The sequence below is a fragment of the Alligator sinensis genome, unplaced genomic scaffold (genome assembly GCF_000455745.1).
Source record: "Alligator sinensis unplaced genomic scaffold, ASM45574v1 scaffold984_1, whole genome shotgun sequence".
NCBI lineage: Eukaryota > Metazoa > Chordata > Crocodylia > Alligatoridae > Alligator > Alligator sinensis.
Window position 1 is genome coordinate 348,927 of NW_005842204.1, and position 27,686 is coordinate 376,612.

Sequence of the window (27,686 nt, forward strand, 5' to 3'; positions counted from 1 at the left end):
TGGAGGCATTACCCATGGCAGTGCAGCCTGCTGGTACCAAGCAGGAATTAGCCTGCTGGAACACTAGTTACTTTGGTCTACTTTTCATTTACTACAGGATAAATCAGATGTATGACAGTACCATGCATCAATAGATGCATGGTAAGTGCCCCACCTTTAAAGTGGTATAATTTCTTCGTCTTATCTGCAGCTATATTCAGGAGACATTTCTCATGGTGCCTCAAAAGGCTTGCATTTACAATGCAGTGCAAATATCAAACATCCTTGGTGTCCTTGGCATTTGACCAATTGTACAAACAACCCAAAGTAAAAAAAAAAAAGTTGGTAAGGTTGGCACTTCTAGCTTGATAAATGGTACAAATCAAAAACTCTGGTGGGGGAAGCAAGTAATGCTTGTCTGCATAGTTCAAGGTTCATGCAAAAGAAGCAAAGCACTCAGAAAAAAAGTTTCTTCACCACCCACTAAGGTGCTTGCTTGAGGTTATTAGGGGTGGGGGGGTGAAAACAATCTTTACTTGAAACAAGCAACTCTCAAATTCAGAAGAAACCTGCAGCAGAACTTAAGTTGAAACCAAGTATTTGGTGGAGGTTAATGCTTTGTAAACAGATTTTGAGAAAATTAATAAAGGAAATATGTAGACTGAGTCCACTGGAGCAGAAATCACAGAGTCCACTTCACTTTGATTTATTTTAATATTAAATGAGTCTCTTTCTCCAAGGTTGATTGGTGAATGGAGTTCAAACTACCATGAAAAGCCAAAAAATGACCCTTCTGGTTCTAGCAAACCAAGGCAGTATAATTCCACAGATAGTGAGCTCCGCAGAGGAATAGCATATGCCTCAAATCTACATGTAATAAACCAGGAAAGAATAAGGCTGAGCTGGGTAGGTTGATGCTGACTGTTCTACCATGCAGTATGTGAGAAAACCTCCAATCAAGGAAAAGGAGAGAGTTTAGAAATGCCAACTCCCATGTTTTTGGTTTTAGTGCTAGTTTACCAAAAAACACCAGGCTTATTTATTCCAATTGGTCGTACAGCATATTTCACAGAAAACAGGATCTGTTGTACTCAGTCCCAGGAGGTGCCGAATAATCTTTGCAAAATAAGGGCGTTCAGCATGTCACAGGAAGTAACTTTTGCAAAGTTTACAAGCATAAAGAGTTTTAAGTGTCCAATACCTACCTGGCAATAACGTTTCATTGGGCAGCTTATCTACTTCCAGGATAAAGTCATCTTTGAAGAACAGGTACCCCACTATCGAGAACAGGTAAACCAAGATAAGTGCAAGAACAGCAGTCAGGATGATGGACCGTCCATTGCGAGTGACACTTTTAATGACATTCAGCAAGGTCTCTTCTCTATACACCAAGTCAAAAAGCTGCAAAAAAGGGCAGGTCGAGTCCTTTCATAAAATTTGCTACCAAAAGAAGCAGGGTTGTTACATTCTGGGATAATATACAGAGGGATCTTAAAAGCCTAATTGCAGTGTTTTGAGGTTTAAGGGTTCTTCAAGTTGAAAAACTTGATACTGAAGATGTAAGCTGCTGGAATAATCACCCATAACTACCTAGAATAGAAGAACTGCCTCTCTGGTTTTGGTTCAGGTATTCTCAACAGGCCTCTTTCTCCCCCCACCCCCTCCAAACACATGTACGCCTTGGCACACAAGCTTATTTGGGTTCAGGGTAAAGGAACTTTTTTCTCTTTGTCTCACCTCTTTTCAGTTCCAAATTAAAAAGAAAAATTTAGCTGGCAGCTTTTTGAAGAGTCTTTTTTATTATTAATAAATAACGGGTACAGTTAAAATGAGGAGATTTCTGGATGGGAGTAAATTAGTTGTAGTGATGACATTGTTTTTCTTTCCAAATTTAAGTTGCTTTGTAGACAAATACTTCCTTCCCTTCCTGCTCTTGTAGATCTTGGGGATATCACTGACAAGGCCCAGCCAGTGATCAAGCTTTAGTCAACAAGGGTAGGATAAGACAAAACTGAAAAAACGTGTGGTGGCAAAACAAGCCTCGTGCAGATTCTGCTAAGATGCTCTGTACAGGCATCCTGGGAGGCCTACTACGTTACAGCCCCTTTTCTACAATCTTTCCCATCAGCCTGCAGATATTTTATGATAGAAAAGTTTGGCTGATACATAGATGACCTTTCTAGTGGTAAATGTGTTTTCCAACTTCCCTTAAATGAATACAAAAGAAAAATCATAGTTCAGTTGCAAGATGATATAGCAAGCAACAAGCAAGTGGAGAAAAATTCGGAGTGCTAAAGGGGCTCAGAGGCTCACTTGAAAAACACTTTCTCCTCCCTGCTACAGATATATTTGTTCCCTTCTCCCTTTGAATAGTATTGTGCTCCTCACTGTACTTGCCACACCTAGTGGAAAAAACTTATGCCAGGCATCCTCGTTGCTCACCCAAGGCTTAGAAACATGCTCAGAGATCAAAGAAAGCTTCCAAAACAGATGAAGTCCTCAGAGCAGCAGGACATGCAGGCAATGGAGAACAGTTTGTCATCATCTAGATGAATTTGCTTCTCATTCATGCCAGGTTGAAGTCCTTTGAATGACCCCCTTTGTAATTGTGTGTATATTTATAATCCTACCTTTTAAGTTAAGTTAACCTATCTTTTAAGTCAGTCAATGAAACAGGCAAGTCTTGTATAAGGTCCCCAAGTAGAAGAAACACACAAGTCTTTCATTTTCTTTCACAAGGTAAGGAGAGCATGAATGTGGCAGGGGCTATATAAGAGGGCTTACAGAACAGCCTTAAGTAAAATGCCCTGACCTTGGCCTCCTGAAAAATAACCACGAAAATGATCTTTGGTAGCTATGAAGGAAATGGAGAGTATTGGCTCTATTTCTGGGTAGAAAGTACGGAAATATTTTTTTTCATCCAGATATTACTGCAATTTGAAGGTTAGAAATATAACGACAGAAGTCAAAAGGCAAGAGGAATACCTACCAATAAGCTATAGAAAAATTCATGTACGAAGAGTCCCATAGCACAAATAAGAAGGTACAGCAGATGATAAAGAAACTCCACATCCAAGATCATTGCCTTGTATCCTCTAGTGAAGGTTCCACAGTTACCCACAAAACTCATCACAAAAATTGTTTTATTACAAACCTAAGGGAAAATTTACAATAAAAAAAAAAGAAATTAGCTGCAGTGAACACCACATGGACTTGAAAATTACAGAAGTCAGTTTTAAGAGTCCATAGCAATTCAGCACAGAACAACAACAGAACTGTTGTAAAATGCTTGTTAGGTGGCTGAACAATGTAACCCCTGGGTCTAATTTTACCTTCTACCGCATCTTGATTGCCCCAATAGAGTCAAAAAGAAAAAAAAAAGTCTATTTACATGTGTTACTTATAAAGCATGTGTACTGCTATCCAACGTATTTCAAATCAATTATGTAAAATAAGTCTCTCACTTGGAACAGATTACATATACATATAGCTAGGGCAATAAGTAGTCCATATATAATATGGATCCATATGTAATATAGATACAATATAGAATCCATATACAATATGGATTCTTTATTGCCCTAGCAAGATCCTTAACCATTTTGCCACCATCCCCTTTGTTCTCCATTGGAAGCTCTTAAAGGAGATGCGCGCACACATCTCCTTGAAGAGCTTCCAATAGAGAACAAAACTCGAAGGCACTGGATGGTGGCAAAATGGTTAAAGAACTTGCTAGGACTCCACTGATGTGAATTCAGGCCCTATTCTGGACTCGTGTCAACTGCTGCCTAAAGTCCTCCACCCAGTTGCAAATGGATAGCCGGTCAGACTTGGGAGTAGAAAGGCAGCTGGACGTGCTGCTATCACGCAAGCATGATAGGCCAATACTCAGCTGGACCTTGAACTGGTTTCGATGGAAACGCTTGTTAATAAGCAGGTATTACATCTGCCAATATCAATGGGCTCACAGATGCAACTGAGGCTATCCGGCACCACCACCACGAATGCAATAACATGACACTAGAGTACATGGCACTTTGAAATGCACCTGGTTCAAAAGATGTACAGTTAAGCAGTCTACTTTAAAAGCAGTTATATAATAAATACAGGAAGACCCCCAGAGATGAAGGCTTTGCACTGCTTCTATTGGTTTTGACAAAAACACTTTCCATTTGCTTTACTTGTCCCCAGACCACAAATGTTTGGATTTGAGTCCTAATAAAGCTTTCTCCAGTGGCTGAACCTGCACGTTCACTCTACCCACTACCGTAGCAAAGCGATTAGTTTCTGGCTGGCATATATGCTGCAGACAGGCATTTGGGAAATGCACTGTTTAGTCAAATCTTACACAAGCTCTTAACTACTGTAGCTTCAATTCTGAATAAGGGAAGTGTTCGAGCAAAAAAACCCACTCTTGAGTACTTGAGGGTCTCTCAGACGTCTTGGAGTTCCTGGCTGAGTTGGAAGCTGTTATTAAAATTGCAACAAAGCAGGGGAAAGCCTTGGGGCTCTTAAACTTAGAAGGGGAAGAACATTTGAATGAACCACAGCAGTTGGATTAAAAACAATCCAATTAGGGAATTGCCTTTTACACAAACTCTGCCACACTGTTACAGACTGAGTATTTTAGTCTGACATTTTCATGAGGGGATAAGAAATTGTTATGTAAGCTGCAACAATTTCAATAGAATTTACTTGATACTTACATTAAATGCACCCAGAAGAAATAAGGTAGGCTGTAAACCTACTGAAAATATTAGCCGTAATATTGTAGACGCTATTAAAGCTCGGATACCATGGGGCTTAGGAAGAGCTATAACTATGGCCAAAGATATCAGCATAGCTGTCCAAAGTAAGACCGATAAGTGAGTCTCTAGTGTATCTGCAGTGGGGGAAGGAAAAAGAAAGGAAATTCAATCTCTTAACTACCAAGTATAAGGAAGACAAGATTAGCTAGATAAATGCCACATTATGCAATTACTGTGCAACATCAGCCCATCTGGTCCAACGTGAAGCATTTCAGATAGGTGAGTGGCAAATCTGAGCCCAGGACCTCAGGTACATTTTAATTAAATATATTGCTTGAACACATAAGGCATTATGCAAGCACCAAGCATTATTATTAAAAAGTTTCTTCATTTTATTGTACATTAGATGCACCAAACATAATTGAATGCAGAAGAAACAGATTGTTTCTAATGCACTCAGGAGCTTCCGTGAATGGGTGGGTGAAGGAAGATGACAAGTTTCTGAGCCTGACTCCCATTCCAGCCTCCTTTTATGCTTTCAGTCAAAGCCCTTGCACCAGTTTTTGTTGTCTCTTGTTATTTCCAGTTCTATTTAGAGTGTCCCATGAGGCCATCTGCTTATATAACATCAGCCGGCATGGCTAAAAATACACTTCCGTTAAAGAACCATAAAAAAACCTGGCCTAACACACTGTCAGACTCTGGGTCTACTTCAAATGTGAACAAGAATCACTTCATAATAAGGGCCACACATAAAAAGGTGCATGTCTCCAGACTATTGGTACAGCAGTGGGGAGCAGACCAGAGGGTAAGAGTATTGCCCTTGCATCAGTCTGTAGTTCTGCTGTGAAAACCCATGGGACTGCTCCATCCCAATGAGCATCAAGCTATATGTGCAATGAAGGAAGACAGACAGACAGACAGACAGACAGACAGACAGACAGACAGACAGACAGACAGACAGACAGACAGACAGACAGACAGACAGACAGACAGACAGACAGACAGACAATTGAGGAGTATGATTCTCCTCCAGGAAAAAAAACCCCAACCATACCATGTAATTTCAATCCGAATTACTTCTTTTAGATTAATGAAGAGGAACAGAAGAAAGATGAAAAAAAATCTTCAAGAGAGAAAACTCTGCAGGTCTACCGTGTGGGGTGGAGTTGTTCAGAAACTCCAAGAGCAAAATGGCTGTACTAGCAGAGCTATAGGAAACAAAAGGGGCAGGACTCAAAACAGAGGCATCCAATTTTGAGAACTGAACACAACAGGAAGGGGAGAGAAGCGAGTCTTTTATAAGAGATCACTTTAAAAAAGTGTGTTACTCAGCACTGGAGTTGCAATGAGAAAGCAGAATGCACCTTTACAGGACCTGGCCACCAGCTTCAGTGTTTAACCTTATGATTGTTATAAAGAGATATGAGAAACATGAATATATTCTCTTTAGGCTTCAGCCATTCACAGCAGGCCTGCAAATCTAACTAGAATTAAGGACAACTTCAAGGTTGCCTGTAGTATAGGCTTTTGAAAGACCACACCACAGGCAGCTCATCAATATTAGAATGAAGGGAAAGGAATGCCATTATAACAAAGGGATTTTAAGACTGCAGCCAAACCTGCTGCTGAGCCAGTCTCAAAGCAGGAAGTCTGTGGATTAAAGAGTTCAGGGAAAGAACTTGTTTGTCACTTTCTTGGATCGTAAGGACTGGGAGATCAATGGAAGGGAGATTTGTTCCCCCCAGAGCTCCGTGCCAGTCTGGACCGACTACCCATAGTCAATGCTTCAGGCACCATTAAAGACGTGTTCAGTCCTCCATGTCCGAGTCGGCTGGCCAAAGGATATACATTTCACATGACCAAGCTTCTCAGCACCTCAGACTGACAGCTTATTTATGTGGCTAAAAATGGACTTAAGTACCTAGTCTAGGCATCCAAAGTTATGAATTTTGGTCTTACCACACCACTGCAAATCTTAGGCCCCCTCTACACCTTACAGGGATTGTTCAATTAACTGGTTAACTGCACGATTAATTCAGGCCAGCTACGCGTGCAAAGTACCTGTCACCCACAAAAGCTCCAACCAGCTATAAAGTTAGACCTTGAAAATATGAACTAACTTTATAGCTGGTTGCTCACCAGCTTTAATTTGCATGTGGGGTAGGGTCTTCCTTGCAGCTGGAAGCCCCATCAACTGACGTGGCTCCCAGCCCCAGCAGTGTACCATGTCCAGCTGGGATTGGGAGTCCCACCGCTAGGGGGGACTCAGCCCGGGCAGCGCCCAGCAGCAGCAGACTTCAGCTGCGAAACGCTGGGTCCTTGCAGCCGTGGGGTGCAGCTGTGGTTTCCTAGCCCCTAGCACTGGAAGCTGCAGCTGCTGCAACTCTCCCAGCTGCAGGGGAACTTCACAGCTGAGAGGTCAAAGCAGCTGCATTTCCCAGCCACGGGGGTGCATGGAGCACCCCCTTTGTTGGGAGCTCCACAACTGAGAGGACTCCCCGCTGTGGAAGACTGCTTGTTGCTGATGCATGGTAGGAGGCATGATTGTGTGAATCAGGCATTAGATCCCATCACACCTTTACCTGCATGTGGGGAGGGGGCCCCTGGAGGATTATGCATTCAGCTGCTCAGAATTCTGCATTTTTGGTGCCAAATGGAGATACCAAAAAAGATCTATTCTGGAAGGAAGAATGCTGTTTGACAGTAACCAAAGGATTAAAACCATCTAAGATGAGTACTTTTACAAGAGTGTCCTGTCCTGTTCCCTCTACACTCCTCCTCCCCAGGTGCAAGTCTGGTAATGAGGTCTACAGAATATGCCATGTGAAGCCCAAAGTTTAAAAGGCCAAACTATTTCTTTTCTCACCTTACTCAGAACACTTAATTCCTCACCATGAGGATCACTGGGAACGAACTCATAATCCCACAGAAGTAGCTTGTTAGCAATTATGCTACCAGCTATAAATTCAGACATTTAAAATTTAACATTTGACCTTTGAAACTAGATGTGGAAAATTTGGAGGGTTATTTGCACTTGCTGAAGTCTTTCCAACGAGCAGTCAGAACAGGAATAAGACAATGCCATATCATTTGACTCTGCTGTGTGTGTCGGATAAGATGCAAGACTCTTGATTTGGCAGATACATCCCTAAACTTAATCCAGCAAACAAGTTTCACGCCTTAATATCAGATCCTGGTTTAAACCGAGGTTATGCCTTCTCACCCTAATGAGAAGGCTATCATCGTTTTAGACCCAAAATGTATCTTCTATACTGATCACCTGTACTTTCTGCTACTATAACTTGCTATCAAGGCTTAAATTGATAAATTATAATCCTTTTATATTGCTAATAAATTTATCCCAGGACCACTTTTGGCACTTTTTGGTGACACAGAGCTCTCTGGATTTGGAACCGATCTTAACCGCCACGGTACCTTGGGGTTTTGAAGCACAAGGCTTAAAAAAAAAAAATCACCCTCTTCAGTTGTTTTTTTCCTCTGGGAGTTCTCATTCACCCTAGTCCCAGCAAGTGTGACAAAAGCCTCTACCTTCATATTTCTTCTATGCCATTTACATTTAGCATTTACTTCTTCTATGCCATTTACATTTACTGTTTGTGACAGTAGACACCTATTAGCTGCTTCCCAATAACTCTCTCTGGCCTTCTCCATGCTAACATGACAATGTGTGTCACTCGCTGCTAGGTACAGGTCTCATTACTGGTGCTGGCCTAAGTAAAGCCATTTGAATCCAATTAGGTCCGAATTGGGAATATTTCCTCCACTCAGCTCCTAATGCTGGCTAACAATTCCTACCTATGCCTCAGGTCGGCAAAAAATACATGGCTGCAACACAGAACCCGCACCCTCACCATTAGCTTCTTCTTTAGCAGTGTTTTAAAGGATAACTATTAAACTGCTCTGTGAAGACGCACAGGATGAGGCAGCAAGCCTGGCTGCTAACAGTGTTCAAAGCGGTTTGGATGGCAGATTGCCATAGACTAAGACGACACTGCTGGCAAGCTCTTCCTCGCTCTTTTGGGCACCTCTCCAGTACTGTAGCCAGGGGGGTGGGATAAAAGACTGGAAGACTAGCAGACAGGAGAACAGGGTTCTCATTCTTGAATTTTCAACAGCTCGGGATTGTCACGTTACCCAAGTCACTTTGTGCTAGTCAAGCACTTTACCTTATTATCCCTACTTTCCCAGAGGAGGTCCTTCTTACCGATCCACCTTTGTACGGTAATGACAAAGTGCTGTGTAACTGGAAAGCATTATTGCTTGGATACAAGCTGGAGGAAAATAAAAATGTATGCTCCCAATGTTGTTTAGTACTATATTTAGATATAAAATAAAGTGGAAAAGGGCAAGTAGTCATGTACTAACAGGTGAAGCCTTTGAGCCATTTTTCACTTAAAGTCCAACTGTATATTTTGCTTGCATACATATAAGTCCAAAAGTAGTTATTATTAAATAGAAAGCACTGCAGTTCAAATCCTTCCCTTGCTGCTTTTGCCTTACAAATAATTGCTTGAAGCAATATTAATGAGCTGGAGCAATAAAGCAAGCTACAAAATTGCATGTAGGATTTTAAATCACAAGACAAAAAAGGTGAATTTCTGCACTCCTGTTTCCTCACGGAAGGTAACAGGGCTACACATCCAGAAATAAGGGCAGACTCTGTTTGCGTGCTGTTCTGTATCTTAAAGTATAGGTACCTTCTCGAACTCCTTCGAATGGATAGAAAAATGCTACCAGTAGATTCATAAGGACAGCAAGGTTAAATGAAATACTGCTCCAGAACGACATGTTGCGAGCACACCAGTACAACACAGGTTGAGCTGCAAAGAAAAAAAGAAAAAACCCAACACAAAACAGGTTAGCGTTTCAAAAGTACGAAGCCTGGAAAAAACATGACTCCACCAAAGCCCTATTTGTTTTCACTTTGCACAGAAACACGGTATCAACTGCAGTAACGTTTATGACTTGTTCTGAAGTTTATTGGATTGTTCCTTATTTCAGAGAATTGCCAGTTTCCTAGAAGCGGCTCCCAGGTAAAGGCCCAATGCTAAATAGGTTTTTTGACTAAAGGAGGGGGGCGTTCTTTGCATTTTTTTTTTTTTTGTGGTTGGAAGCAGCACCATGAAAGTGAGTTTAGAAAGCAAGTTTTCCCAAGGAATTTCTGCAAAAAGGAGGAAAAAGTTGCATTTCCCTGTACCGTAATTTGTAACTGTAGGAGAGCTGATAGATAAACTCAAATGAGTGAAAGTCGTATGCATTAGCAAGGATTAGATTATTTTGTCTGCACCTATTCTTGGCTTCCCGTTCGAGTTGCTGTCATTGGCTCCCCTCTACTAGATGTGTGTCCATCTTAAATCTTCCCTCCATTTCAGCAAGCTATGTTATGGCAGGTCGCAGGTGTGCTGCACTGACTGGCTATTAGTGATGTGTAAACTGCTGTGAAAAATGCCACATGACCCTGTTGCAATCTAGCTAAAGAGTTTAGCCAAGATGTCATAACACAACCTCACGTCAAGCCGGTAGCAGAATGATGTCTCCCCTGCCACAGTATCTCAGATCAAACCCAACTACCCTTCTAACAATTTCACGCTCTCTACTTCAGAGCCAAGGAAAATTTTCCTCCCAGAAATTCATCTGAAGAGAATTAAATAGAACCACGAATATTAAACCTCTTATTTAAAGAGCTTGCATAAAGCACCAAAAACATCCTAATTTTAATAATCTTTGCAGTCAGTATTAAGAAGCACAGACCAGAGGCAAAGGGATTCATTTTCTGAATCCCTTCTGAAATGGTCATGGACCAGCTAGTATGAAAAGGAGAGCCACTTTGAGAAGCTGAATTAAAAGTAATTTAATCTGCATTAAGTTAAAATTCCTTGGGTTTTTAACTCTTTCAGGTTTGCTGCCTCACTCTGCAGAAGGCTGTAGTTATTGCAATTTGCAGAAAACACCTCTGCATAGGAAAGGCTTGCAAGTATCCGCCTACCAGGAAGGAAAAAGTGCATGTGTACAAATGAGGTGGTGCAATGAAAAGAAATGAGCTCACGAACTCAAAGGAAAAGACTAAAAAGCACAACTCATGGACTAAATAAGAGGGTGAATAATTAAATAAATACAAAGACCCAGAGCTTTACACTGACCAATCTCTCTCTTCTCACTAAGTCCCAAGTAACCAGTTGCCTCCTTAGCTTGTATTCTAGGTATCAGAACCAAAATTTTAAAGGGGGGGGGGGGAAAGAAGAGAGAGGAAGTGTTATGTGAAGACTTCATTCAAAACTGAGCTGAAGCGCACATAAAAGGCAACCGTGTTGAAAAGCTGAATGAGAAGGAATGGCATAAGGTGTTGTGTAATCATTTAAATGAGCTGGACCAATGTTTTAGTGCCTTATGCTCTCCATATCCTGTTTCCCCAATCTGGCTTGAGTAGTACTTGTAGCTGGTTTCAAATATATTTGCATGAAACCAGTTTCAGTACAAACACTACTTGCCACACACCTTTGGGGTTTGGTGTTGGCTGTCTGTCCCGTGGATCATCCCACCCTGGTTTTGGAAAGCTTGCTGGGGTCTTTAAAGAATCTACATCGTCTTTGGGAGGCATGCTATGGACTCAGTCCTTGATCAAAGGGGGAAATAAATGCTTTCACATTTCTGCAAGTTAGTGCAAAAGATGAACCTATTCAGACCAATGTCCTTCAGCTGATACTGAAGTGGGGGCTAACCTTTCTGTTTGTCTCAGAGAAAATGCTTACCCCTACCTGGGTCAAAGCAGCAAAACCTATGCTTATGACGTGAAGAACAAGTCTAGAAGTTCAGATCTGCTCTGAATATCACTCAGACTGAAGAGATGCACAACAGAGGCAAGCAGGAAGGTTTCCTGAAGTGGTATCACAATAGTAACCAGTACCAGAAGTACAATTTTAATGAAAGACTCCTTTGCTGCATTAAAAATGCTTCCTCTCTCTCTCCTGCATGTGGTTCGCTATTAGCTCACAGCATGAATTATGAATCTTTCATGTCTTGCCTGGAGATCGTCTTGAGGACAATTCAAATATTTCAGTTGGAAACCTCGAGTTAAGTTCCACCACAAAGAAAACAGAAGGCTTTTTAGATGACTGCATAGCTGACCATTTTCCTAAAACATGTTTTGGGTTACTAGCTCTCATAGACCAACATGCTTCTTGTCAAGTCCTACCTCATTTTGGGAAACAGCTCACACAAGACACTGAAGCTGTCAAAAATACTAAAACATGGTTAAAATGAAATGGTCATCTACCCCATCTACTATTTAGACATGTCAAAAATAATTCAGTAGAGACAAAAAGCTTCAAACTGTATCTGATCTTTGCCCAACTTCCATGTTTTGAGTAATAAGATTACAATTTATTTTTGTGCATTTAAAAAAAAAAGTATATTTAAAAAAAAATTATCCAGGTATTAAATTTTCATCATTTCTTTATGGCTCAGGACCCTTTCCTTGGGACTCCTGGGTGCTGCACATATCTGTCATCACCAGGTCATTTTAGCAGGTGAATACAATGTTGACCAAGAGCTAACACTCTCAAAGGAAGGCCCTTGTTATCTCATTGTTTAAAGGTCCGGGAGCTGTCTGGCACTCTAAACAAGTTTTGATGGGTAGCAATGGCACACCTTACACTGCAAACATTTCCATTGCTTATACAATTCGCCACAGTAAGCAATTTGGAGGATACTTTGGACCATTCGGAGCTAGTGCACTAAAGTGCAGTCTAGTTGATTAGTCAACATTTGCCAACACATACTGCAGCCATTCCCTGCATTTAAATAGGAAGCAATTGCTTATCTGACACTGCCAAAGAACCACAGTTGGCAAATGCTATTTTGGGGGGCTTTTTTGGTCATTTGTTTTAAACTGTGGCTACTTTGCCTCAGCCTAAGGTGGAAGTGCATGTGCGTTTCAGCCAAATCACACAGGAATACCTGTGTAAACTTTCAATATCATCTCGACACGGAAAAGAAAAGAGAAAGAAATTCTAGTCTTGCATGAAGAAAAATAAACAGTAAAATGACAAGATAATGCTACAGTGCAAAAGAACAGGATATTCCACCCTATTAGGAGGATCAGCATTACACTGGGGAAACATTTACTGTGAAGTCAAGACCCGACTTAAAATGTTGTGGTTCTAATCTTTTGCACTCCAACGTTAATATGTTTCCAACCTACCCCTCAGCTTCTTTTGCCAGTTCATTTCATTGAAGAGGTCTTCTGATTTCATAAAGAAATCGTTGATCTTACTGCCTTGTTCATCCCTCTCTGTCGTGTAGTATATCCTCAGCTTAGATTCCTTTGTGAGGAATTCACATATACTGGGCACAGGGAAGACTATTTGCTCCATTGTACGATCCAGCCTGACAATCTAGACAATAGAGATGGCAGAGGGTTGTTCTGCATTGTTTGAAAATAATGGAAGAATTCGAAAGCCAGACACTTTTTAAAATGAACCCAAATTCAGTTGTTCGAGATTTTCATTGTAGAAGACGTGGCTTATATTAGAAGACTGTTACAATAATTTGCCACTTGAAATTAGTTCCAAGTCTTATTCAAAAGAAATATTCTGGTTGTAGCCTGGCGTTCCTAGCTGCAATTTTCAAAGGCCCTAATAGTTAGGTACCCAGTCTTCACATTTCAGTGGGATTTGGCTGTATAAAAGTTAGGAACCTTTGAAAATTAGCATTCATATCAAAAGAGAATGCTTGCATAGGAAAACAAAACAAAACCAACACCAAAATCAAAATACTGTTCATAAAGTAACTGGTGTTAATAGGAGTCTCCCAATGTTCCCGGGAAAGCACTTTTTTTACTTCCTTAAAACACCCTGTCCACCTTGAAGGAGCCTCCATTGCTTTTCTCGTTACCTCAATCTGTGCTGTGTGCTTGGCATAAAACTCCAGAGCCTCATCACCTTCGACTTGACCTCCAGGCTTCAGCATGTTTTGTAGTTCCTTGTTATGACGAGCCAACTAAAAGACAGGAATGCAAACGGAATGGGAGAAACCAGGGACCACATTCGATGTCACCTATGTGGTATGGAGAGAACCCCTGTTCCAGCCAACTCGAGTCCCTGAATACAAGATGCACAGCTCCTCCTCCCTACTCTTCTGTACCTCAGCCTAAAAGATCAGATGATAACACATTACAAAAGTAGTTTCACTGATGGATTTCAGGGACTTTAAGTGTGGAGAATCATTGCCATTGGGTACCACTTCAACACCCAATAGGTGGGAGGAGCATATGGTACTAAACTTCCTCTTAACTTGTTTTTGACCAAAACTCAGAAACGGCATCCATTCGGCTGCTAACAGAAGGCCCAAGTTGGCAGGTGGCTTGTCACACTTCAATTAGGCATAATCTCTCTCTTGGCTGGGAGCAAGTCCAGGTTGAGGGCTACATATCCCTGCTGTATTCCTTTCACACTAGGTGTCCATCATGCTGTGCCTGACTTGGAAAAGGTCCTTTAAGTACTCTGATATAACCTGCCTCGCATACCTATTTCATCTCTCAGAACGTATGCAGTGCTTAGGTAGGAACTGAAGAAGTACCTAAAAGTAAGGATGGTAGAAGAATTGACTGCCAACAGATATACAAAGCCACTAACTATCCTGGCAGCTGATAGGGCTCCCAGTCACAGGGGCACACCTTGCCCAGGATGAAACCCTGAGCTCTGGGGATTGGAGTTCCTGCGATTCCCAAGGCTCAAGGGTGTATGAAGTGCCCGGCCCACATGGGGCTCCTAGCTCTGGCCAACTCTTGCGCGCAGCTGAGGCCGAGAGCCCCACAACCAACAGGGCTCCTGGCCCCAGCTGCGTGTGGCTCCTGTGGCTCAGGGTCTCCCAGCTGTGGGATCCTGCTTCTTGCCAGTGCGGGGGGGAGGGGGGCCGGTATCGGGTGATCAGACCCTCCCTGCATCAACAATAAGGCGCGATTGGATCCAAGGTGCAACTGTGTGGATCATTCATTAGATTCAATCATGCCTTTACCCGCGTGTGTAGAGAGGGCCCGAGTACAACAGGATTAATGAATATATTTGATTAGCTTCAGTGGAGAGGATGGGAACAGAGCAGAACTGGAAGGCACCCAAGCAGATGCTAATCTGCATAACGCTTTTAAAGAATGGACAACTTCAACAACTTGTCTCATAGTGTCAAAGGATCCCATGGCAGCGGCTGTGGACATTAATAGTGAGAACAGAATTCTGCTGCCTGATTTAAATGGCACGGTAGCAACGTGTACTCCTTTGGGAAAAGAAAATAAGCACTGACTGGAGCTGACAAATAAGCTGTACCATCTCAGTGCCTGCAAGATTTTGAAACGTGTCTTTGGCAGCTTCATCAGTAAGAACGGAGAGACTGCCAATTTCCCCTTTACAAAAGGCCAAAAATTCTCCTCTTGTCATCCCTGCAGAGAATTTCTTTTCTTTCCTTTTAAATCTGTTAGGGTAAACTTTAAAAATTTGGGTCAACTCCCAACGGGAGGTCGGTGGCTACAGAAAGGAGGGAAGCATGTTTAGTGAATCCCACTATACAGCTCTAGAAGAATGCTGCTATAAAATAGAAAGGTCCCAGAGTTGAATAAGTTAGAAAAAAAAAAAGCAACCCTTGGTTTAAAAATGAATATTCGTTACTATCCTTCCAACTTTTCAACAGAAGACAAATAATTCATTGCTGTAAGCACAGTTGTACCTGATGAGCAAGTATGTAAATATTGTGTCCCACATTCCTAGGAGATGCTGCAAGATCTTCACCGTTCTCACCATCCTCAAATTCTACTTCACCTTGCATATAGGCCTTCTTTATCACTTCCACCTAGGGAGAAACATATGGGCAGCTGGCAATGGACAGCTCCAACTTTATGACGACATTCTGCCAAAATGCATACGATCAAAATTCCCATAAGGGTCAATAGGAGCTTCTCACGCACCTCCAAAAGCACACTGACACCCAACCAAGTGACAGAACAGTGTGCAAAAAGGGAAAGCTGAATCTAGCTGAATATCCCTACACCATTCTCATCTAAGGGAACCTCACTAAGGGAATGTCACATTTATTTCACTTCACGTAACACAATTCTCAACAGTACAAGTTACAGCAATTTTTTTTACAGCTGCCTTCTGCTGTCATATTTTGTCGACATCAGATCCATTTGACTGACTGGAAGGTGAGCTAAAGTAAAGGCTGAAACTCTATCCTTACCTCACCTTGTTGTTCCTGGATAATAGAGCACTCGTGGTACGTTGCGTCATGCACTGATCTTTGGCCCCTGCCGTAGCTATTCACAATGGGACAAGTCGACAGAGTTTCAGCTGTACTTTGGATTTCCTGGCTTATGCTTTTGTCCGTTAACATATTAACAGGCCTGAGAGGTTGCTGAAGTTTATGGTATTAAAAAAGCTACTCAGAAATATTCTGATTCTTCATCAGTATCTTGGTCAAATGTTTAAATGACAGATTCTTATGCTTCCTTTGCTTTATTGTATACTCGAAGCCACTCTGCTTTGCTTCCTTAACCGTGCCTGGAAGCTAAGTGGGCCTGTGGCCAATAGTTATTATGCCCATTCAATCAAATCCTGAAAAGCTTTTTCAATGACCTTGTGGTCTGTCATGTAGATCACTTACTGCTGACCTATGACACCAGCACTAGAGTTTACTCTGTAAGCGGTAGTCACCCATCTACCGCCACCATGGCTTCCTGCTAGGTTGTCAACCTAATTAAAGGCAGGCTGCTGTTTGGAAATAACCAGTGGCACTTACCAGTTCTTTTGGTCTCATGTTATAGAGTATTCTTTCCGCATTTTCACTGTCATGCCTGCTCTCCATGATTGCCAACAGTAGTTTTGAGGCATTGTTCTGATTGAAGGAAAGCAAAAAAATATGCCAATCACTGTGTGGTTCCAGGAGCTTAGCGTACACAGCCCAAACTCAGTCTCCGCTGGCTAGCTGGGTTTTAGTCGCATAGCAAGACCCACACAGCTACAGTTTGGACCAATTCAGAATACTACAGCACTTCTACAGGTTCATCTGACCTGAAGCATGCCTTGCTTTCACTCGTCATAGGCGATTTGCCAAAACATATGGTAACAGCCTAAATCCTTTTCAGTTTACTTCTCCAAGCCTGTTACCTATCAAGTTGTGTCAAACAAACTCAGTGCAGCTCCTGACCTCATCTGCCTAAAATTAGGACTGCAGTTGATTTCTTTTAAAAGCTTCTCTAGTATTACTGGGAGTTTACTGCTCACAAGAAGCAAGTTCAACCTTGCACAAAATTGATTAAGTCTAAACAAAGAAACAAAACGAACAAATGAACAGGACAACCAGACCGAAGACACAGATCTGCTTCATTGCTTTTAACTGAAAATTACTTTGAGATCTGCCTATGCCAAGTAAGAGGGAGGAAATGGGAAAATACCACAAGGCACCAGACTACTATAATATGAACAATTAGGGCTGAAATCCATCATGGCTGACATTTAAAAACCAATAAAGGTATTTAATTTGGAAGAATGATGTTAATTGAGTCTAAGAGTCTTTTAAGACTTTTTTTTTTTAATTTATTTAGCATACGAAAAGCCACAGTACACATAATAGCAGCATGAATCTGCATGAAAAACAAATAAATGCAACGTTATGAGAAGAGGCCACAAGAAAGATAGGACATGGCGCTTAAACACATGATGAAATCTATTTACCTGGTTATCATAACTGCTTTATGGCATCTTAATTACACACTTTGACCCAGTATGGAGGGCTAACTAATTTCAAAATTAAGACTGAAGTGCCTGTGAACAATGTTGAATAAGTCTTGCTAACCAGACTTAAAATACAGGTACAGTGTGAGCAAAGTATCAAGAAGCCAAATACAGCATGGGAAATTTTACATTCAATATTTCTAGGAAAGTTATTCTAAGAGAGTATTAATACAGTATTTTCATCACTGTTACACCAATTCATCAGTAAATGGATTAGCCCAAAAGATGAAATTAAGTGATGCAAATGTTTCTTTTGCAGTGCATCATCCAAGGCATAAGACGTCTTAATTACGAGCTACAAAGCTTTTTCAATCAGCTGTCAGACAGACTCTCACAATTTAGTTTCGAGACAGTCGGGACTATTTTGCCATATAATAAGTCATCCAGTTTCAACTATAAGCTAGTTTCATCTTACTGATGATGTACATCTCTGTGTAAAATGTCCACTTGCCTTCAGTTCTAACACCAAGTCCATCCTCTTTTTTCCCAGGGGGTTGATATCATTGAGAATCAGTGCTGTGATGATGTCAATGCCATTGGACTCATGAGTAGCAATGCAGTTCTGCACAAAGAAAATAACCTTTGTGATGAAACAGCTCAGATAAAACTATTGTAAAAGGCCTCTTGATTTGCCGCCCCTACCTAGAAAGTCATTTTTGCTGGTATTACCTCTCAAGTTTGACAGACGAGTGGAATGTTCTAATCAGTCTGGTAATTAAGCGTCACAGATTTAAAAAGCGTGTTTCAAATTTGGCTGCCATCAAGTGGCATCATGACATACCCAAAAAACCAGGCTGAGGAAAGCCTCAAAGCACTGCAATTGATAAGCTAGTTGTGTTCATGCCAAATGTGTTCAGACAATATATTGCTCAACACCAACATGCCAGTGTCTCAAGTTATAGAAGGGTTATTTTTTTAACCCACAGGTGACAGGTTCTTTCTAAATAGCTGTATATTTCCATAATTTCTATGCTTGTGCTTGAATTTCATGCATTTGAGTCACACAAATTTATTGTGGGGGAAGAATTGTTTGCTGGATTCAGTACCCCCGTTTCAGATCTACCTCTGATGCACCTTGATTCAGAGGTAATTATTTCAGCTAATCTGTAGTCTGTACTGCAGAGATGCATGTTGCATTACATCTCCACACAAGCTTCTCGAAGGCTCTTATTTCATTGCATTGTTCAGTTGTCCCCAGTACATTTTGTTTAGCTTTACTGTAAATTATATTTGAGCAAACAAAAAAATATATAGCAAATTATTAGTTTGAATGACAGTCTTCCAGCTAATTGTGGACAATTCAGCTGCTATTTTTAATGGCATCTTTCATATGTTAATGAGAAGAGAATAAACAGCATCACAAGAGAGACTGAACAAAAGCAGATTCATTAAACTACCCCCTGCTACCCTCTTAGCACAGCTACAATTATCTGTCATCGTAGGCTATAGTTTAATAGCACTCGGCGCACAGATTTGGGGAGGGGAGGGGAGGGAAGGGCGATTCAAAAAACCTCTATTCCTTTCCTGGGTGATTTCAGATGGCATGTCAACACCCCAGTGATCATTCCTCAGTGTGCAGACAAGACGATTCAGTCACATTTACAGTGTCAAAGGATTTTTGTAATTGTAAATACAGATCTCATTTGTTAAACACTTTGCATCCACAGCTGGACAACTAGGAAGGCATAATGCGACAGCCAGCACTGAAAGCACTGTCTGTAACACGTACGTAACAAGCACTGCTTGTTTACTGCGTATCACAGAGCTGCGAGTGTGCTGGGACATCTTTTCGCCTTGCCTTGCTTTTCAACTTACAAGCAGCCCTTCATTTAGCGTAGATTATTCCAGATATTCAGCTCTTGGCCTATTCACTGCATGTTCAGATGAGACGAGACATGGAGGAAGGGGCCTGGTTGCTATTGTACATAGACTTAAAAAATGGCTGTGCTACCCAAGATGTTATCCACCTGGTCAAGTGGACTAGCCCAGCTATGCAATATGGCTAACGATCACTATTGTGCATGTCATCTGCTCTGTGCCCACTAGCCTGAACTGCTGAAATATATTCAAAGAAGCTAGTCCTCAAACAGCTTTTACACCCATTGGTTAAGGAGATAGAGGCTATCTACCAGAGAAACTTTTCCTCTTCCTTCATCCCAAATTATCTAAATCCAGAGGGGAGATGGGCAACATTTGGTCTTAAATCAATAACAGCTTCCTTACGAACACAGAATTGTAGACTGAGGTTTGGAAGGGACCCCACAAGGTCTTCCAGTTCAACCCAAAGTGCAGGGGGGCTGGACATGATGATCTTTAAAGGTCCCTTCCAGTCTCTAACAACTATGAAATTATGAAACCTACTGCTCAAAAGCAGGACCATCCCCCAACTAGATCATCCAAGCCAAGGCTTTGTCTAGCTAGGTCTTAAAAGCCTCCAAGGATGGAGAGTCCACCACCTTTCTGAGTAGTCTCTTCCAGTGCTTTACTATCCTCCTAGTGAGAGATTTTCCTAATATCTAACCTAAACTTCCTCTGCTGCAACTTGACCCCATTGCTCCCTGTTCTGTCATGTGCCACCACCGAGAACAGCCCAGCTCCATCCTCTTTCGAACCACCCTGCAGACAGCTGAAGGCTGCTATCCAGTTCCCCCTGCCCCTGCTCTTCTCTTCCACAGACTAAATAAGCCCAGTTTGCTCAGCTTCTTCTCAGCAGTCACCCCCCATTTCTGGACAGGGCTCATAAGTCATATAAGGGGTACTGTTCCCACTCAGCTTGTGCAGGACCAAATGCCTGCTGGGACAGGAGGCTGGAAGTGAGGTGAGTGGACCACGCGGGGGGTGGGCAGGACGTGGGGTGGGTCAGTGACTGCAGAGACTCCTTGAGAGGGGGCACGAAATGCAGAGCATCTCAGCCCCAGGTGGACTGCAAGGGCTCCGGCATCCCTCATAGGCCATGGGGAGTGAAGGAAGCAGGAGGGGGAGCAGCCAGCGGCACCTGGGTGGCGGACGGGGGCAGGGGCTGGTGCCAGCAGCAACCCCCAGTGGTGCAGGGGCCAACTCAGCACTGAGCGAGGCCAGTAGCCAGGGGGAGAGCTTACCCTCTTCCAGCCAGAGCGGCATGGCTGGATTTGAAGGGGGGAGACCCCAGACTCAACTGGCCACTACACCTGGCCCAGCCCAGCCATGCTTCTCTTGCAGCTTCTCCTGCTGCTTACTGCAGCGGCCTGGCATAAAGCTTGCTTATGGCTTTGCTACCCATCTGTAACACGAGCTTTTAAAGCATCATACCTTCTTTGACTTGTGTACAAGAGTTATTCTCTGCTTTCAGTGTTAAAACACCTTTCCCAGTAAGACTCAAGACAGGCCTGATTATTTCTGATGCCTTCACAGAGGAAAACATCAACTCGGATCAGGCAAGCAACACGAACGGCATTGCAAGGCAACACCCGATGCGTTTAATGGATCGGAAGGCCCAAGCAGAGCAGAACATACCCCGCACGCATATGGCGCATGGGTTGATCCTTCTACGGCCATATTACCTGGTTTTCATGGCAGGGCCCCTGGCAGTACTCAGTCAAACTTTCCAGGGTCTGGTTGATCAGTGCTACGTTCTTCTCATTTATATACAGACCAAGAAGTCCAAGTCCTCCCGTTGTGCTTCCACAGATGCAGTCCAGAAACTGTAGCGTCTCACATACCAGGTTGTAGTTCGTTTTGTTGTTTTGACAGCGCAGGAAATTCTGTAGTTAAGTGTCAAGGGAAAACAAACACACTCACATACATACATAGAAACCGATCTTTGGAGCGTAACTTTTTACTAGGTTCAGTGGGTCCGAGATTACACTTTACAGCGTCATGCTAATAAATTCTACTTGGCTGCATGACCCACCAGGAAAAGGTGTATAATTTTAAAGGAAAAAAACCTGATGCTTTGGATACAATTAAAAATTCTTCAAGCACCTCCTTTGAAGGCTCCGCCCTCTCTCTTTCTGTCCCTCACCTATGGCAAGTTGGTTTTAAAGCTGAACAAAAAAGGCAACATGCGGTACATGATATATCTATCTGTTAACACATTAAAAAAGAAGGTAGAGTATATGACCTTGCATATTCTGTATGTCACATGAGTTGTAATAAATCTGGTGTCCACCTTTCTCGCCTACCAGCTTCATTGCTCTCTTTAGGACCCAGAAAACCAAGACCTTCCACTGGAGCAGGAAAGCAATTCTTTGGTTTGGGGTTGCACGGCATCACCTTAGGTGCCGTGACAAAGAGGCATCTGACTGCAGCTCTTGGAGAAAGGGAGAGCCATCTTCACAACCCGATTCTCTCAATTTAATTTCTTGCTACGTAAATAATGCAATTATTGCTTTAAGCTGTTGGTTAGGAACCAACAGCGTGGGTTATAACAGACTTCCTCTTATGTATTCCAAGTGGGAAAAAACTTTTATTCAAGAGGGCAGATTACTGAAAAATAAAATTTCCCAATGACTCAGATACTGTGTGTCAGTGGCACTGTGTAGAGAAAATGTACTTTACTAGAAGTTTCAGTGCAATTCCTATCTCACTTGCTATTAGTAGATTACAAAAACACTTGGCTTGGAAGGGGGAAGAAAAGGTCTGAGAGGAGCAGAACATAAAGGACTTTGGACCTGACAAGGTCTCTTGTCTACAAGCTTGCAGGCATGCTGTGAACTGATCGCCTCTAGTGGTTATGTCAGACTAATGACTTTAAAAAAAGAAGAGACTGAGATATTGTCAGATTCAATTGAAGGCCCGACTGAAAAAAAGGAAAACGCTGTCTATGAATGCAGATTAAAGGTGACAATGATTCAGCGCATTTCAACCGCTTGCTCATTTAATACCTTGACTTTGGATTAATTTGTCAGGCAATGTAAAAAAGATTGAGACGGTTGAGACTGCAAAGATCAGAGCTTCCCAAAAAAAGCTCCAAAACAAATGCTTCCATTGGCAGGGAATCCTCTCGGAGAGAAAAAGGGATTTAAACTATTCCTATTGTAAAAGCCGGACTGATAATAGCATTAGAATGTCTCTGTAGGATTTTAAACCCAAAGTCAGCAAAAGCAACGGGAAACATGGGGAGAAAGAGAAACAACAAATGACTACACAGGCTGAAGACGAAAGAATGGAAAAGAAAAAACTGAATGCCCTCCTGACAAAAGCGCTCAATTCAAGGAGCCTTCAAAGGCTCAGGGTTAAACCCTCTAGCACAAAAGGCAATCAAAACAGTACAATAAAAAAGCGGGGAACGACTCTTAGGTTACTGGAGATGTTGGATAGTAACTGTCATACAGCAAAGAGGAGGCTGGGCAGAGGCCAAACTATGCAGTTTTGTAAGAGTTACAAGATTAGACTGAATATTTAGAAAACCAGGTAAAAAAAGATTAATTGTTCTTTTGTGCAAAAAGCCACACACTTCACATATCCTATACAGACACACACACACACACACACACACACACACAGGAAAGGGTCCTGAAGAAACTTTATCTACCATTCTCTCCTTTGCAATGTGGAAAATGAGAGCTGGATAACGATTATATGATTGCATTGAACATGATTATGTTCTGCAACTTTTCAATAAAGAACCCATGTTAGAAAGTGGGAAGGATGGTTTAATACAGACCATTTAGGAAGTTAGAGAAAGTTGCGTTTTCAAATTCAACAAATATATACCAACATGCCAGGATTTCTCCATGGCCGAGCCAGCTTCGTATGAAGATCAAGATATAGGTCTCGTTCCTGAGCCAAAGATGATTCTAGATTCATTACAGTCAGTGCAACAGTCAAAAGTTACTCCAACTTTGCTTATAAAGGTAGAGCCCTCATCCAGAGGGAAGTGATTTAATTAAAAAACAAAACAAAAAAAAGCACACACCCACTCACCTTCTGGTCTAAATGGGGCTCTGCAGTAAGTTTTGCAACTATCCCAATGAACTGAGTGCACAAAAAGAAATGGAAAAGAATACCTAGGCACGCAGCTCCTTTGGACATTGGGCAATAAGACAACCCTGAATGACTAACACTCGAGGAGAAAGTCTTGTTATTACTCCTTAAAAACAGAATGTTTCAAATGACAAGGAATAAAGCTTCCCCCTAATGGGAGTGCGTACGAGGGACATGAATTATCAACTGTCTGAAGCACGTGTGCATTTTATTTATGAAAATGGAAGTAGGCTGATAAGATTAAGTTGCAACAGGGCTCCACATACTTTGAGAACTCCCTGTAACTTGGAAGATAGACACTTCTATAAAGCCTTATATAGTGACGACTTGCAGCGTCTTGATTTGTACAAGCCACCTAGTTTTTAAAGCCTGATACAAAGGTTTGGCAGAAACCTGCTGGATGTATATCTGCAAGTGCCTTAACCCAGTGTTCCTCACTAACTTGCAATTCAAATCTGATTTAGGGTAAAACGGAAGATATGTGAAGTTCTTGATACTCCAGCTGGCAACAACAAGAGGGCTAGGTTACAGCCAGCTTGCTGCAAGCACTTTATTTATGACAGTTCTTAAGACTAGACTAATATTAGGCAACCCATCAGAATCATGATGCAACAAGTAACAAAATATAAAATTGTCTCTCCCACCTCTAATTTCATCTCCTTTCCCACAGCAGAAAGCAAATACCTGCTATTAGGAATCATGGAATTAGTTGTTCAGGGAAAAAGTGCTGCAGTCCAAAGTTTCTGCATTGGCCTACACTCAATCTCACTTCCATAATCTTCAGTGACTGGCCAAGCACCATAGTGCAACAGGGATTCTGTGTGTGTGGCCTGAAATACCACCATTAAATCGGCATCCTACTCATCCCCGACATCGATCAAGTCATGAAAATTCTTCAGCAAAACGGAGCTCAAGCAGGTTCAGAAAACAAGGAAACCCCTGGTCTAAGTACCTGCCGTAACTATAAAGCGCTAATGGATAGCATGCTCACAGCACAGAAATATTAACCTCCAGATCCGATTTCAGACACTGTCAGTAGCAGGGCATTCAAGTTCAATGGTACTGATCTGCCAGGTCTGAAAAGCGCTCAGGCAGGGTCTCAGTTCTGGCACAGAGAAAACAATATGCAATCAAGGCAATTATTCTTCCTTGATGATCTCTTCCCCCCCCCGGTTCCTCACTTATGTTTAATTCTAATCCAGAAGTGGCAGTAATGCTGAACAAGAGTCAAGTTAATTACAGTCCATTTATAAGCAAGGATCTTATCTCCCTATGGAGGCACACACTAGATAAGATCACTAATGTACACATTTTCGGAGCCACTCCAGCAAATTACTCAAGCACATGCTCAACTTTAAGCACAGGAATAGCTCTGTGGAAGTCGATGAGATATTAGTCACATGGTGAAGGTTAAGTCCATTCTGAAGTACCCAAGAGGATTTGGATCTTGATGAAGATCATGACGTGATCGATGTCGGGGATAAGTAGGATGCCAATCTGATGGTGGTACATACGCATCTTCCTCACATGCTTCCTTTCTCCCCTCTCATAAGTGACCAATAAACCTGGAATGGGAATCACTCTTATCTTCATAAAATGACCTAGTTTAAAATTTTATATGAAGAAATGTCCATTTTTTCAACTTAATTTCTTTCATGCTAGGGCATGGTGAACACTTGGATTGGGACGACAGACAGACAGACTTAAGGGAAGACATTGGGCAGTATGCTCCTCCACACCCCTTTGCCAAGCAATCCACAGAGCACTCTTCAATGAAATGTGTGCCCATATCTGCTAAATCAAAGTCAGCTGACTATTTAAAATGTGTACTGAAGCAGAAAGGTGGATATGGTCACAATCACTTCACAGAATATGCACATCCACCCAGGTTACCTGTAGATCCCGATTGTGGTTTTCACAGAGCAGCTGTAAGAAACGGAGGATGGGTTGCATTATTGTAATGACTGCACTCATCTCCAGCTCATCTCTGTTCTTGTCTGCTGCAGACTGTGCTCCATCCCCAGGTGAAAAGTGGTCATCAGGATCGGCTTCCCTCCTGTACGTATTATAAGCCTTTCGTGTAGCATTGGAGGCCTCAAGCAACTGATCCCGGACTTCCTCCGTGATTTGGGTCATAGGTTCCCGCACTACAATACAGGAGAACAGATATGCAATAAAAGATCTTCCACCTGGTAATCTGAAGACAAGGACCAAGAAAAAGCTAATCACAACTCTCCCCTTAAAATTTCACACATCGGCCAGCTATTCACCATCATTGTACCCCTTCTGGTAAGTGTTTAGTGTGATGTGAAAGGCTATCGTGTCACTTCACACTCTTGAGGAAGCCATTGTAAAGTGTTTCATCTTAAATGTTAATCTGTTAGGCAACAGATCACAGGCAGCCAACACCATTAGGAGTTTAGTAAAAGCCCCGGTATCTCAGAAGATCTCCCTCCAGTCATTGTTAGACCAGCACTGACCATGACCTACAGTCCAAGGGCATTACTACCAAATCAGATTTAGGCAGCTTGTCAGGCTAGACATGGTGGAGAAGTCTCGTCTCAGAAATGCTTTTTCATCGTTTCAATAGTACAATCTCACAAATGGATGAAGAGGGGATGCTGCTCTGGAAATCCCAAGTCAGGGCACACCACTGATATCTTAACTTTTGTTCTGCGGGATCAGAGACCACAGTATTACTGCATCAATTGAAATGAGCTGAACAAATACAGTGCTTTACCCTCGCGTCACGTTAGAACAGAAAGAATTTGAGATTGACCTCTTTTCCTAACTGGCACATCTCTGTCAGTGTCCTCATCTTTCTTTTTATTTCCCAAGTCACTCGTGTTGACTGTGACGGTAGCCTTGATTTCTTGCTGAGCCACTTTCATGCGGTCGTAGAAAACCTTAAAAAATTTTTCCGATTTCTTATCTTCTGTGAGCCGGCAGAAGAACGAATGCTATTAAAACAAATGGAACAATTCTAAATTGTCATGCAGAGGCTTGAGCAGAGAGATTATTTCACCTTCCTCTACGTCTGACGCATTATATACTCAAAGACTGAAAATGCAGTTAGCTTTCACTAGAGACAGGACTCTAGAGAAATGAAGACTAAATCCTTTTTGTCAAAGAGTCCAAACAAATGTCTCAGTTACATTAGCTTAGTTACAAATATTTCCAAATATGCTTATTGCTTTTCCAAAGCAGCTCTTGTTAACAGTCGCATTGAGCCTCCTACATTATATAGATGGCATATTTCCCTCAACTGCCAGGTATGCACAAGGGAATAATTTATTTTCTATAATTTGGAGTACCTCTTTTGAAACAGCAGACACAAAATACATAAAAGCGGTCCTTTCTGGTCTCCTTACTGAACCACAGGCTTCCGCTGCATGCAACGTTCAGCATGAATGTCAGGTCCTAACATACACAAACAGGACAGGCTTAAGGCAGTTATTTGTGTTTTTTTTTTTTTTTTTTTTTTTTTTTTTTCTGTCCTAAGTGTAGGAGTTTGCAGCTGTTGGGTTTCATTAAGTTTGGACCCCTGCAGCAATATACCTTTGGAAGTGGCAGAGAAGCTGCAAGTATTAAGTGGTTTTAAAAATATTTTGTTAATGTTCTTCTGCCCATGCATGTCCAGAGACAGAAAGTTCTTTTTACCACTGAGGAGAATACAAATCATGTACGGGTCACCAGGAGCCAACACAGCGAGGGATCAGACAATTCCTGATGAAACCAATATGCTAGTACATAAATCAAGGCCAGACTTAAACACGACTGAAGGATGAACTTGTAAGTGGGTCACCTTATGCAGAGTATTATGAAATTAGTTAGCATTCTGCAGTGGCTCATGATCCAACAGCTGCCCATGATGAATAGGCATGAAGTCTGATTTATTGAAAAAACAAATTAAAAAAAAAAAAATGGGAATAGCAATATATCCTGCATGCTTTTCTGAGATGCAGACTACACAAGGCCACCTCTGGTGTGCCCGCCTTTGATCAGTCCCCAGCAGTTCGGGTTGGAACACCACCAGAGGGACTTTCAAACGCTAATAAAGTCGCTGCTTTGATTACCAAGGAAGAGTGGGAGTGCTACTATTCAAAACACTTAGTCAACATCTACACGAGACCCCATGAAATTTGGGCAGCCTCTACTGAGCCAAAAAACCTTAATTATTTTTAGCCAGCAG

The 27,686-nt window shown here is 42.0% G+C and overlaps 1 protein-coding gene across 2 annotated transcripts in view; it reads right to left on the bottom strand.

Annotated features, from left to right (window-relative positions):
- Positions 1–27,686, bottom strand: part of ITPR1 (inositol 1,4,5-trisphosphate receptor type 1) — a 219,650-nt gene that overhangs the window by 28,702 nt on the left and 163,262 nt on the right. For both annotated transcript variants that reach the window (XM_025207692.1, XM_014521334.2), the window contains 12 exons: positions 26,274–26,454; positions 25,388–25,641; positions 21,070–21,270; positions 17,982–18,092; positions 16,536–16,631; positions 15,468–15,590; positions 13,644–13,748; positions 12,952–13,144; positions 9,449–9,571; positions 4,686–4,861; positions 2,969–3,133; positions 1,185–1,380 (listed from right to left, as the gene is read on the bottom strand). In XM_025207692.1, coding sequence (XP_025063477.1) covers positions 1,185–1,380; positions 2,969–3,133; positions 4,686–4,861; positions 9,449–9,571; positions 12,952–13,144; positions 13,644–13,748; positions 15,468–15,590; positions 16,536–16,631; positions 17,982–18,092; positions 21,070–21,270; positions 25,388–25,641; positions 26,274–26,454 — 1,924 coding nt within the window. The remainder of the gene's footprint in view (positions 1–1,184; positions 1,381–2,968; positions 3,134–4,685; positions 4,862–9,448; positions 9,572–12,951; positions 13,145–13,643; positions 13,749–15,467; positions 15,591–16,535; positions 16,632–17,981; positions 18,093–21,069; positions 21,271–25,387; positions 25,642–26,273; positions 26,455–27,686) is intronic.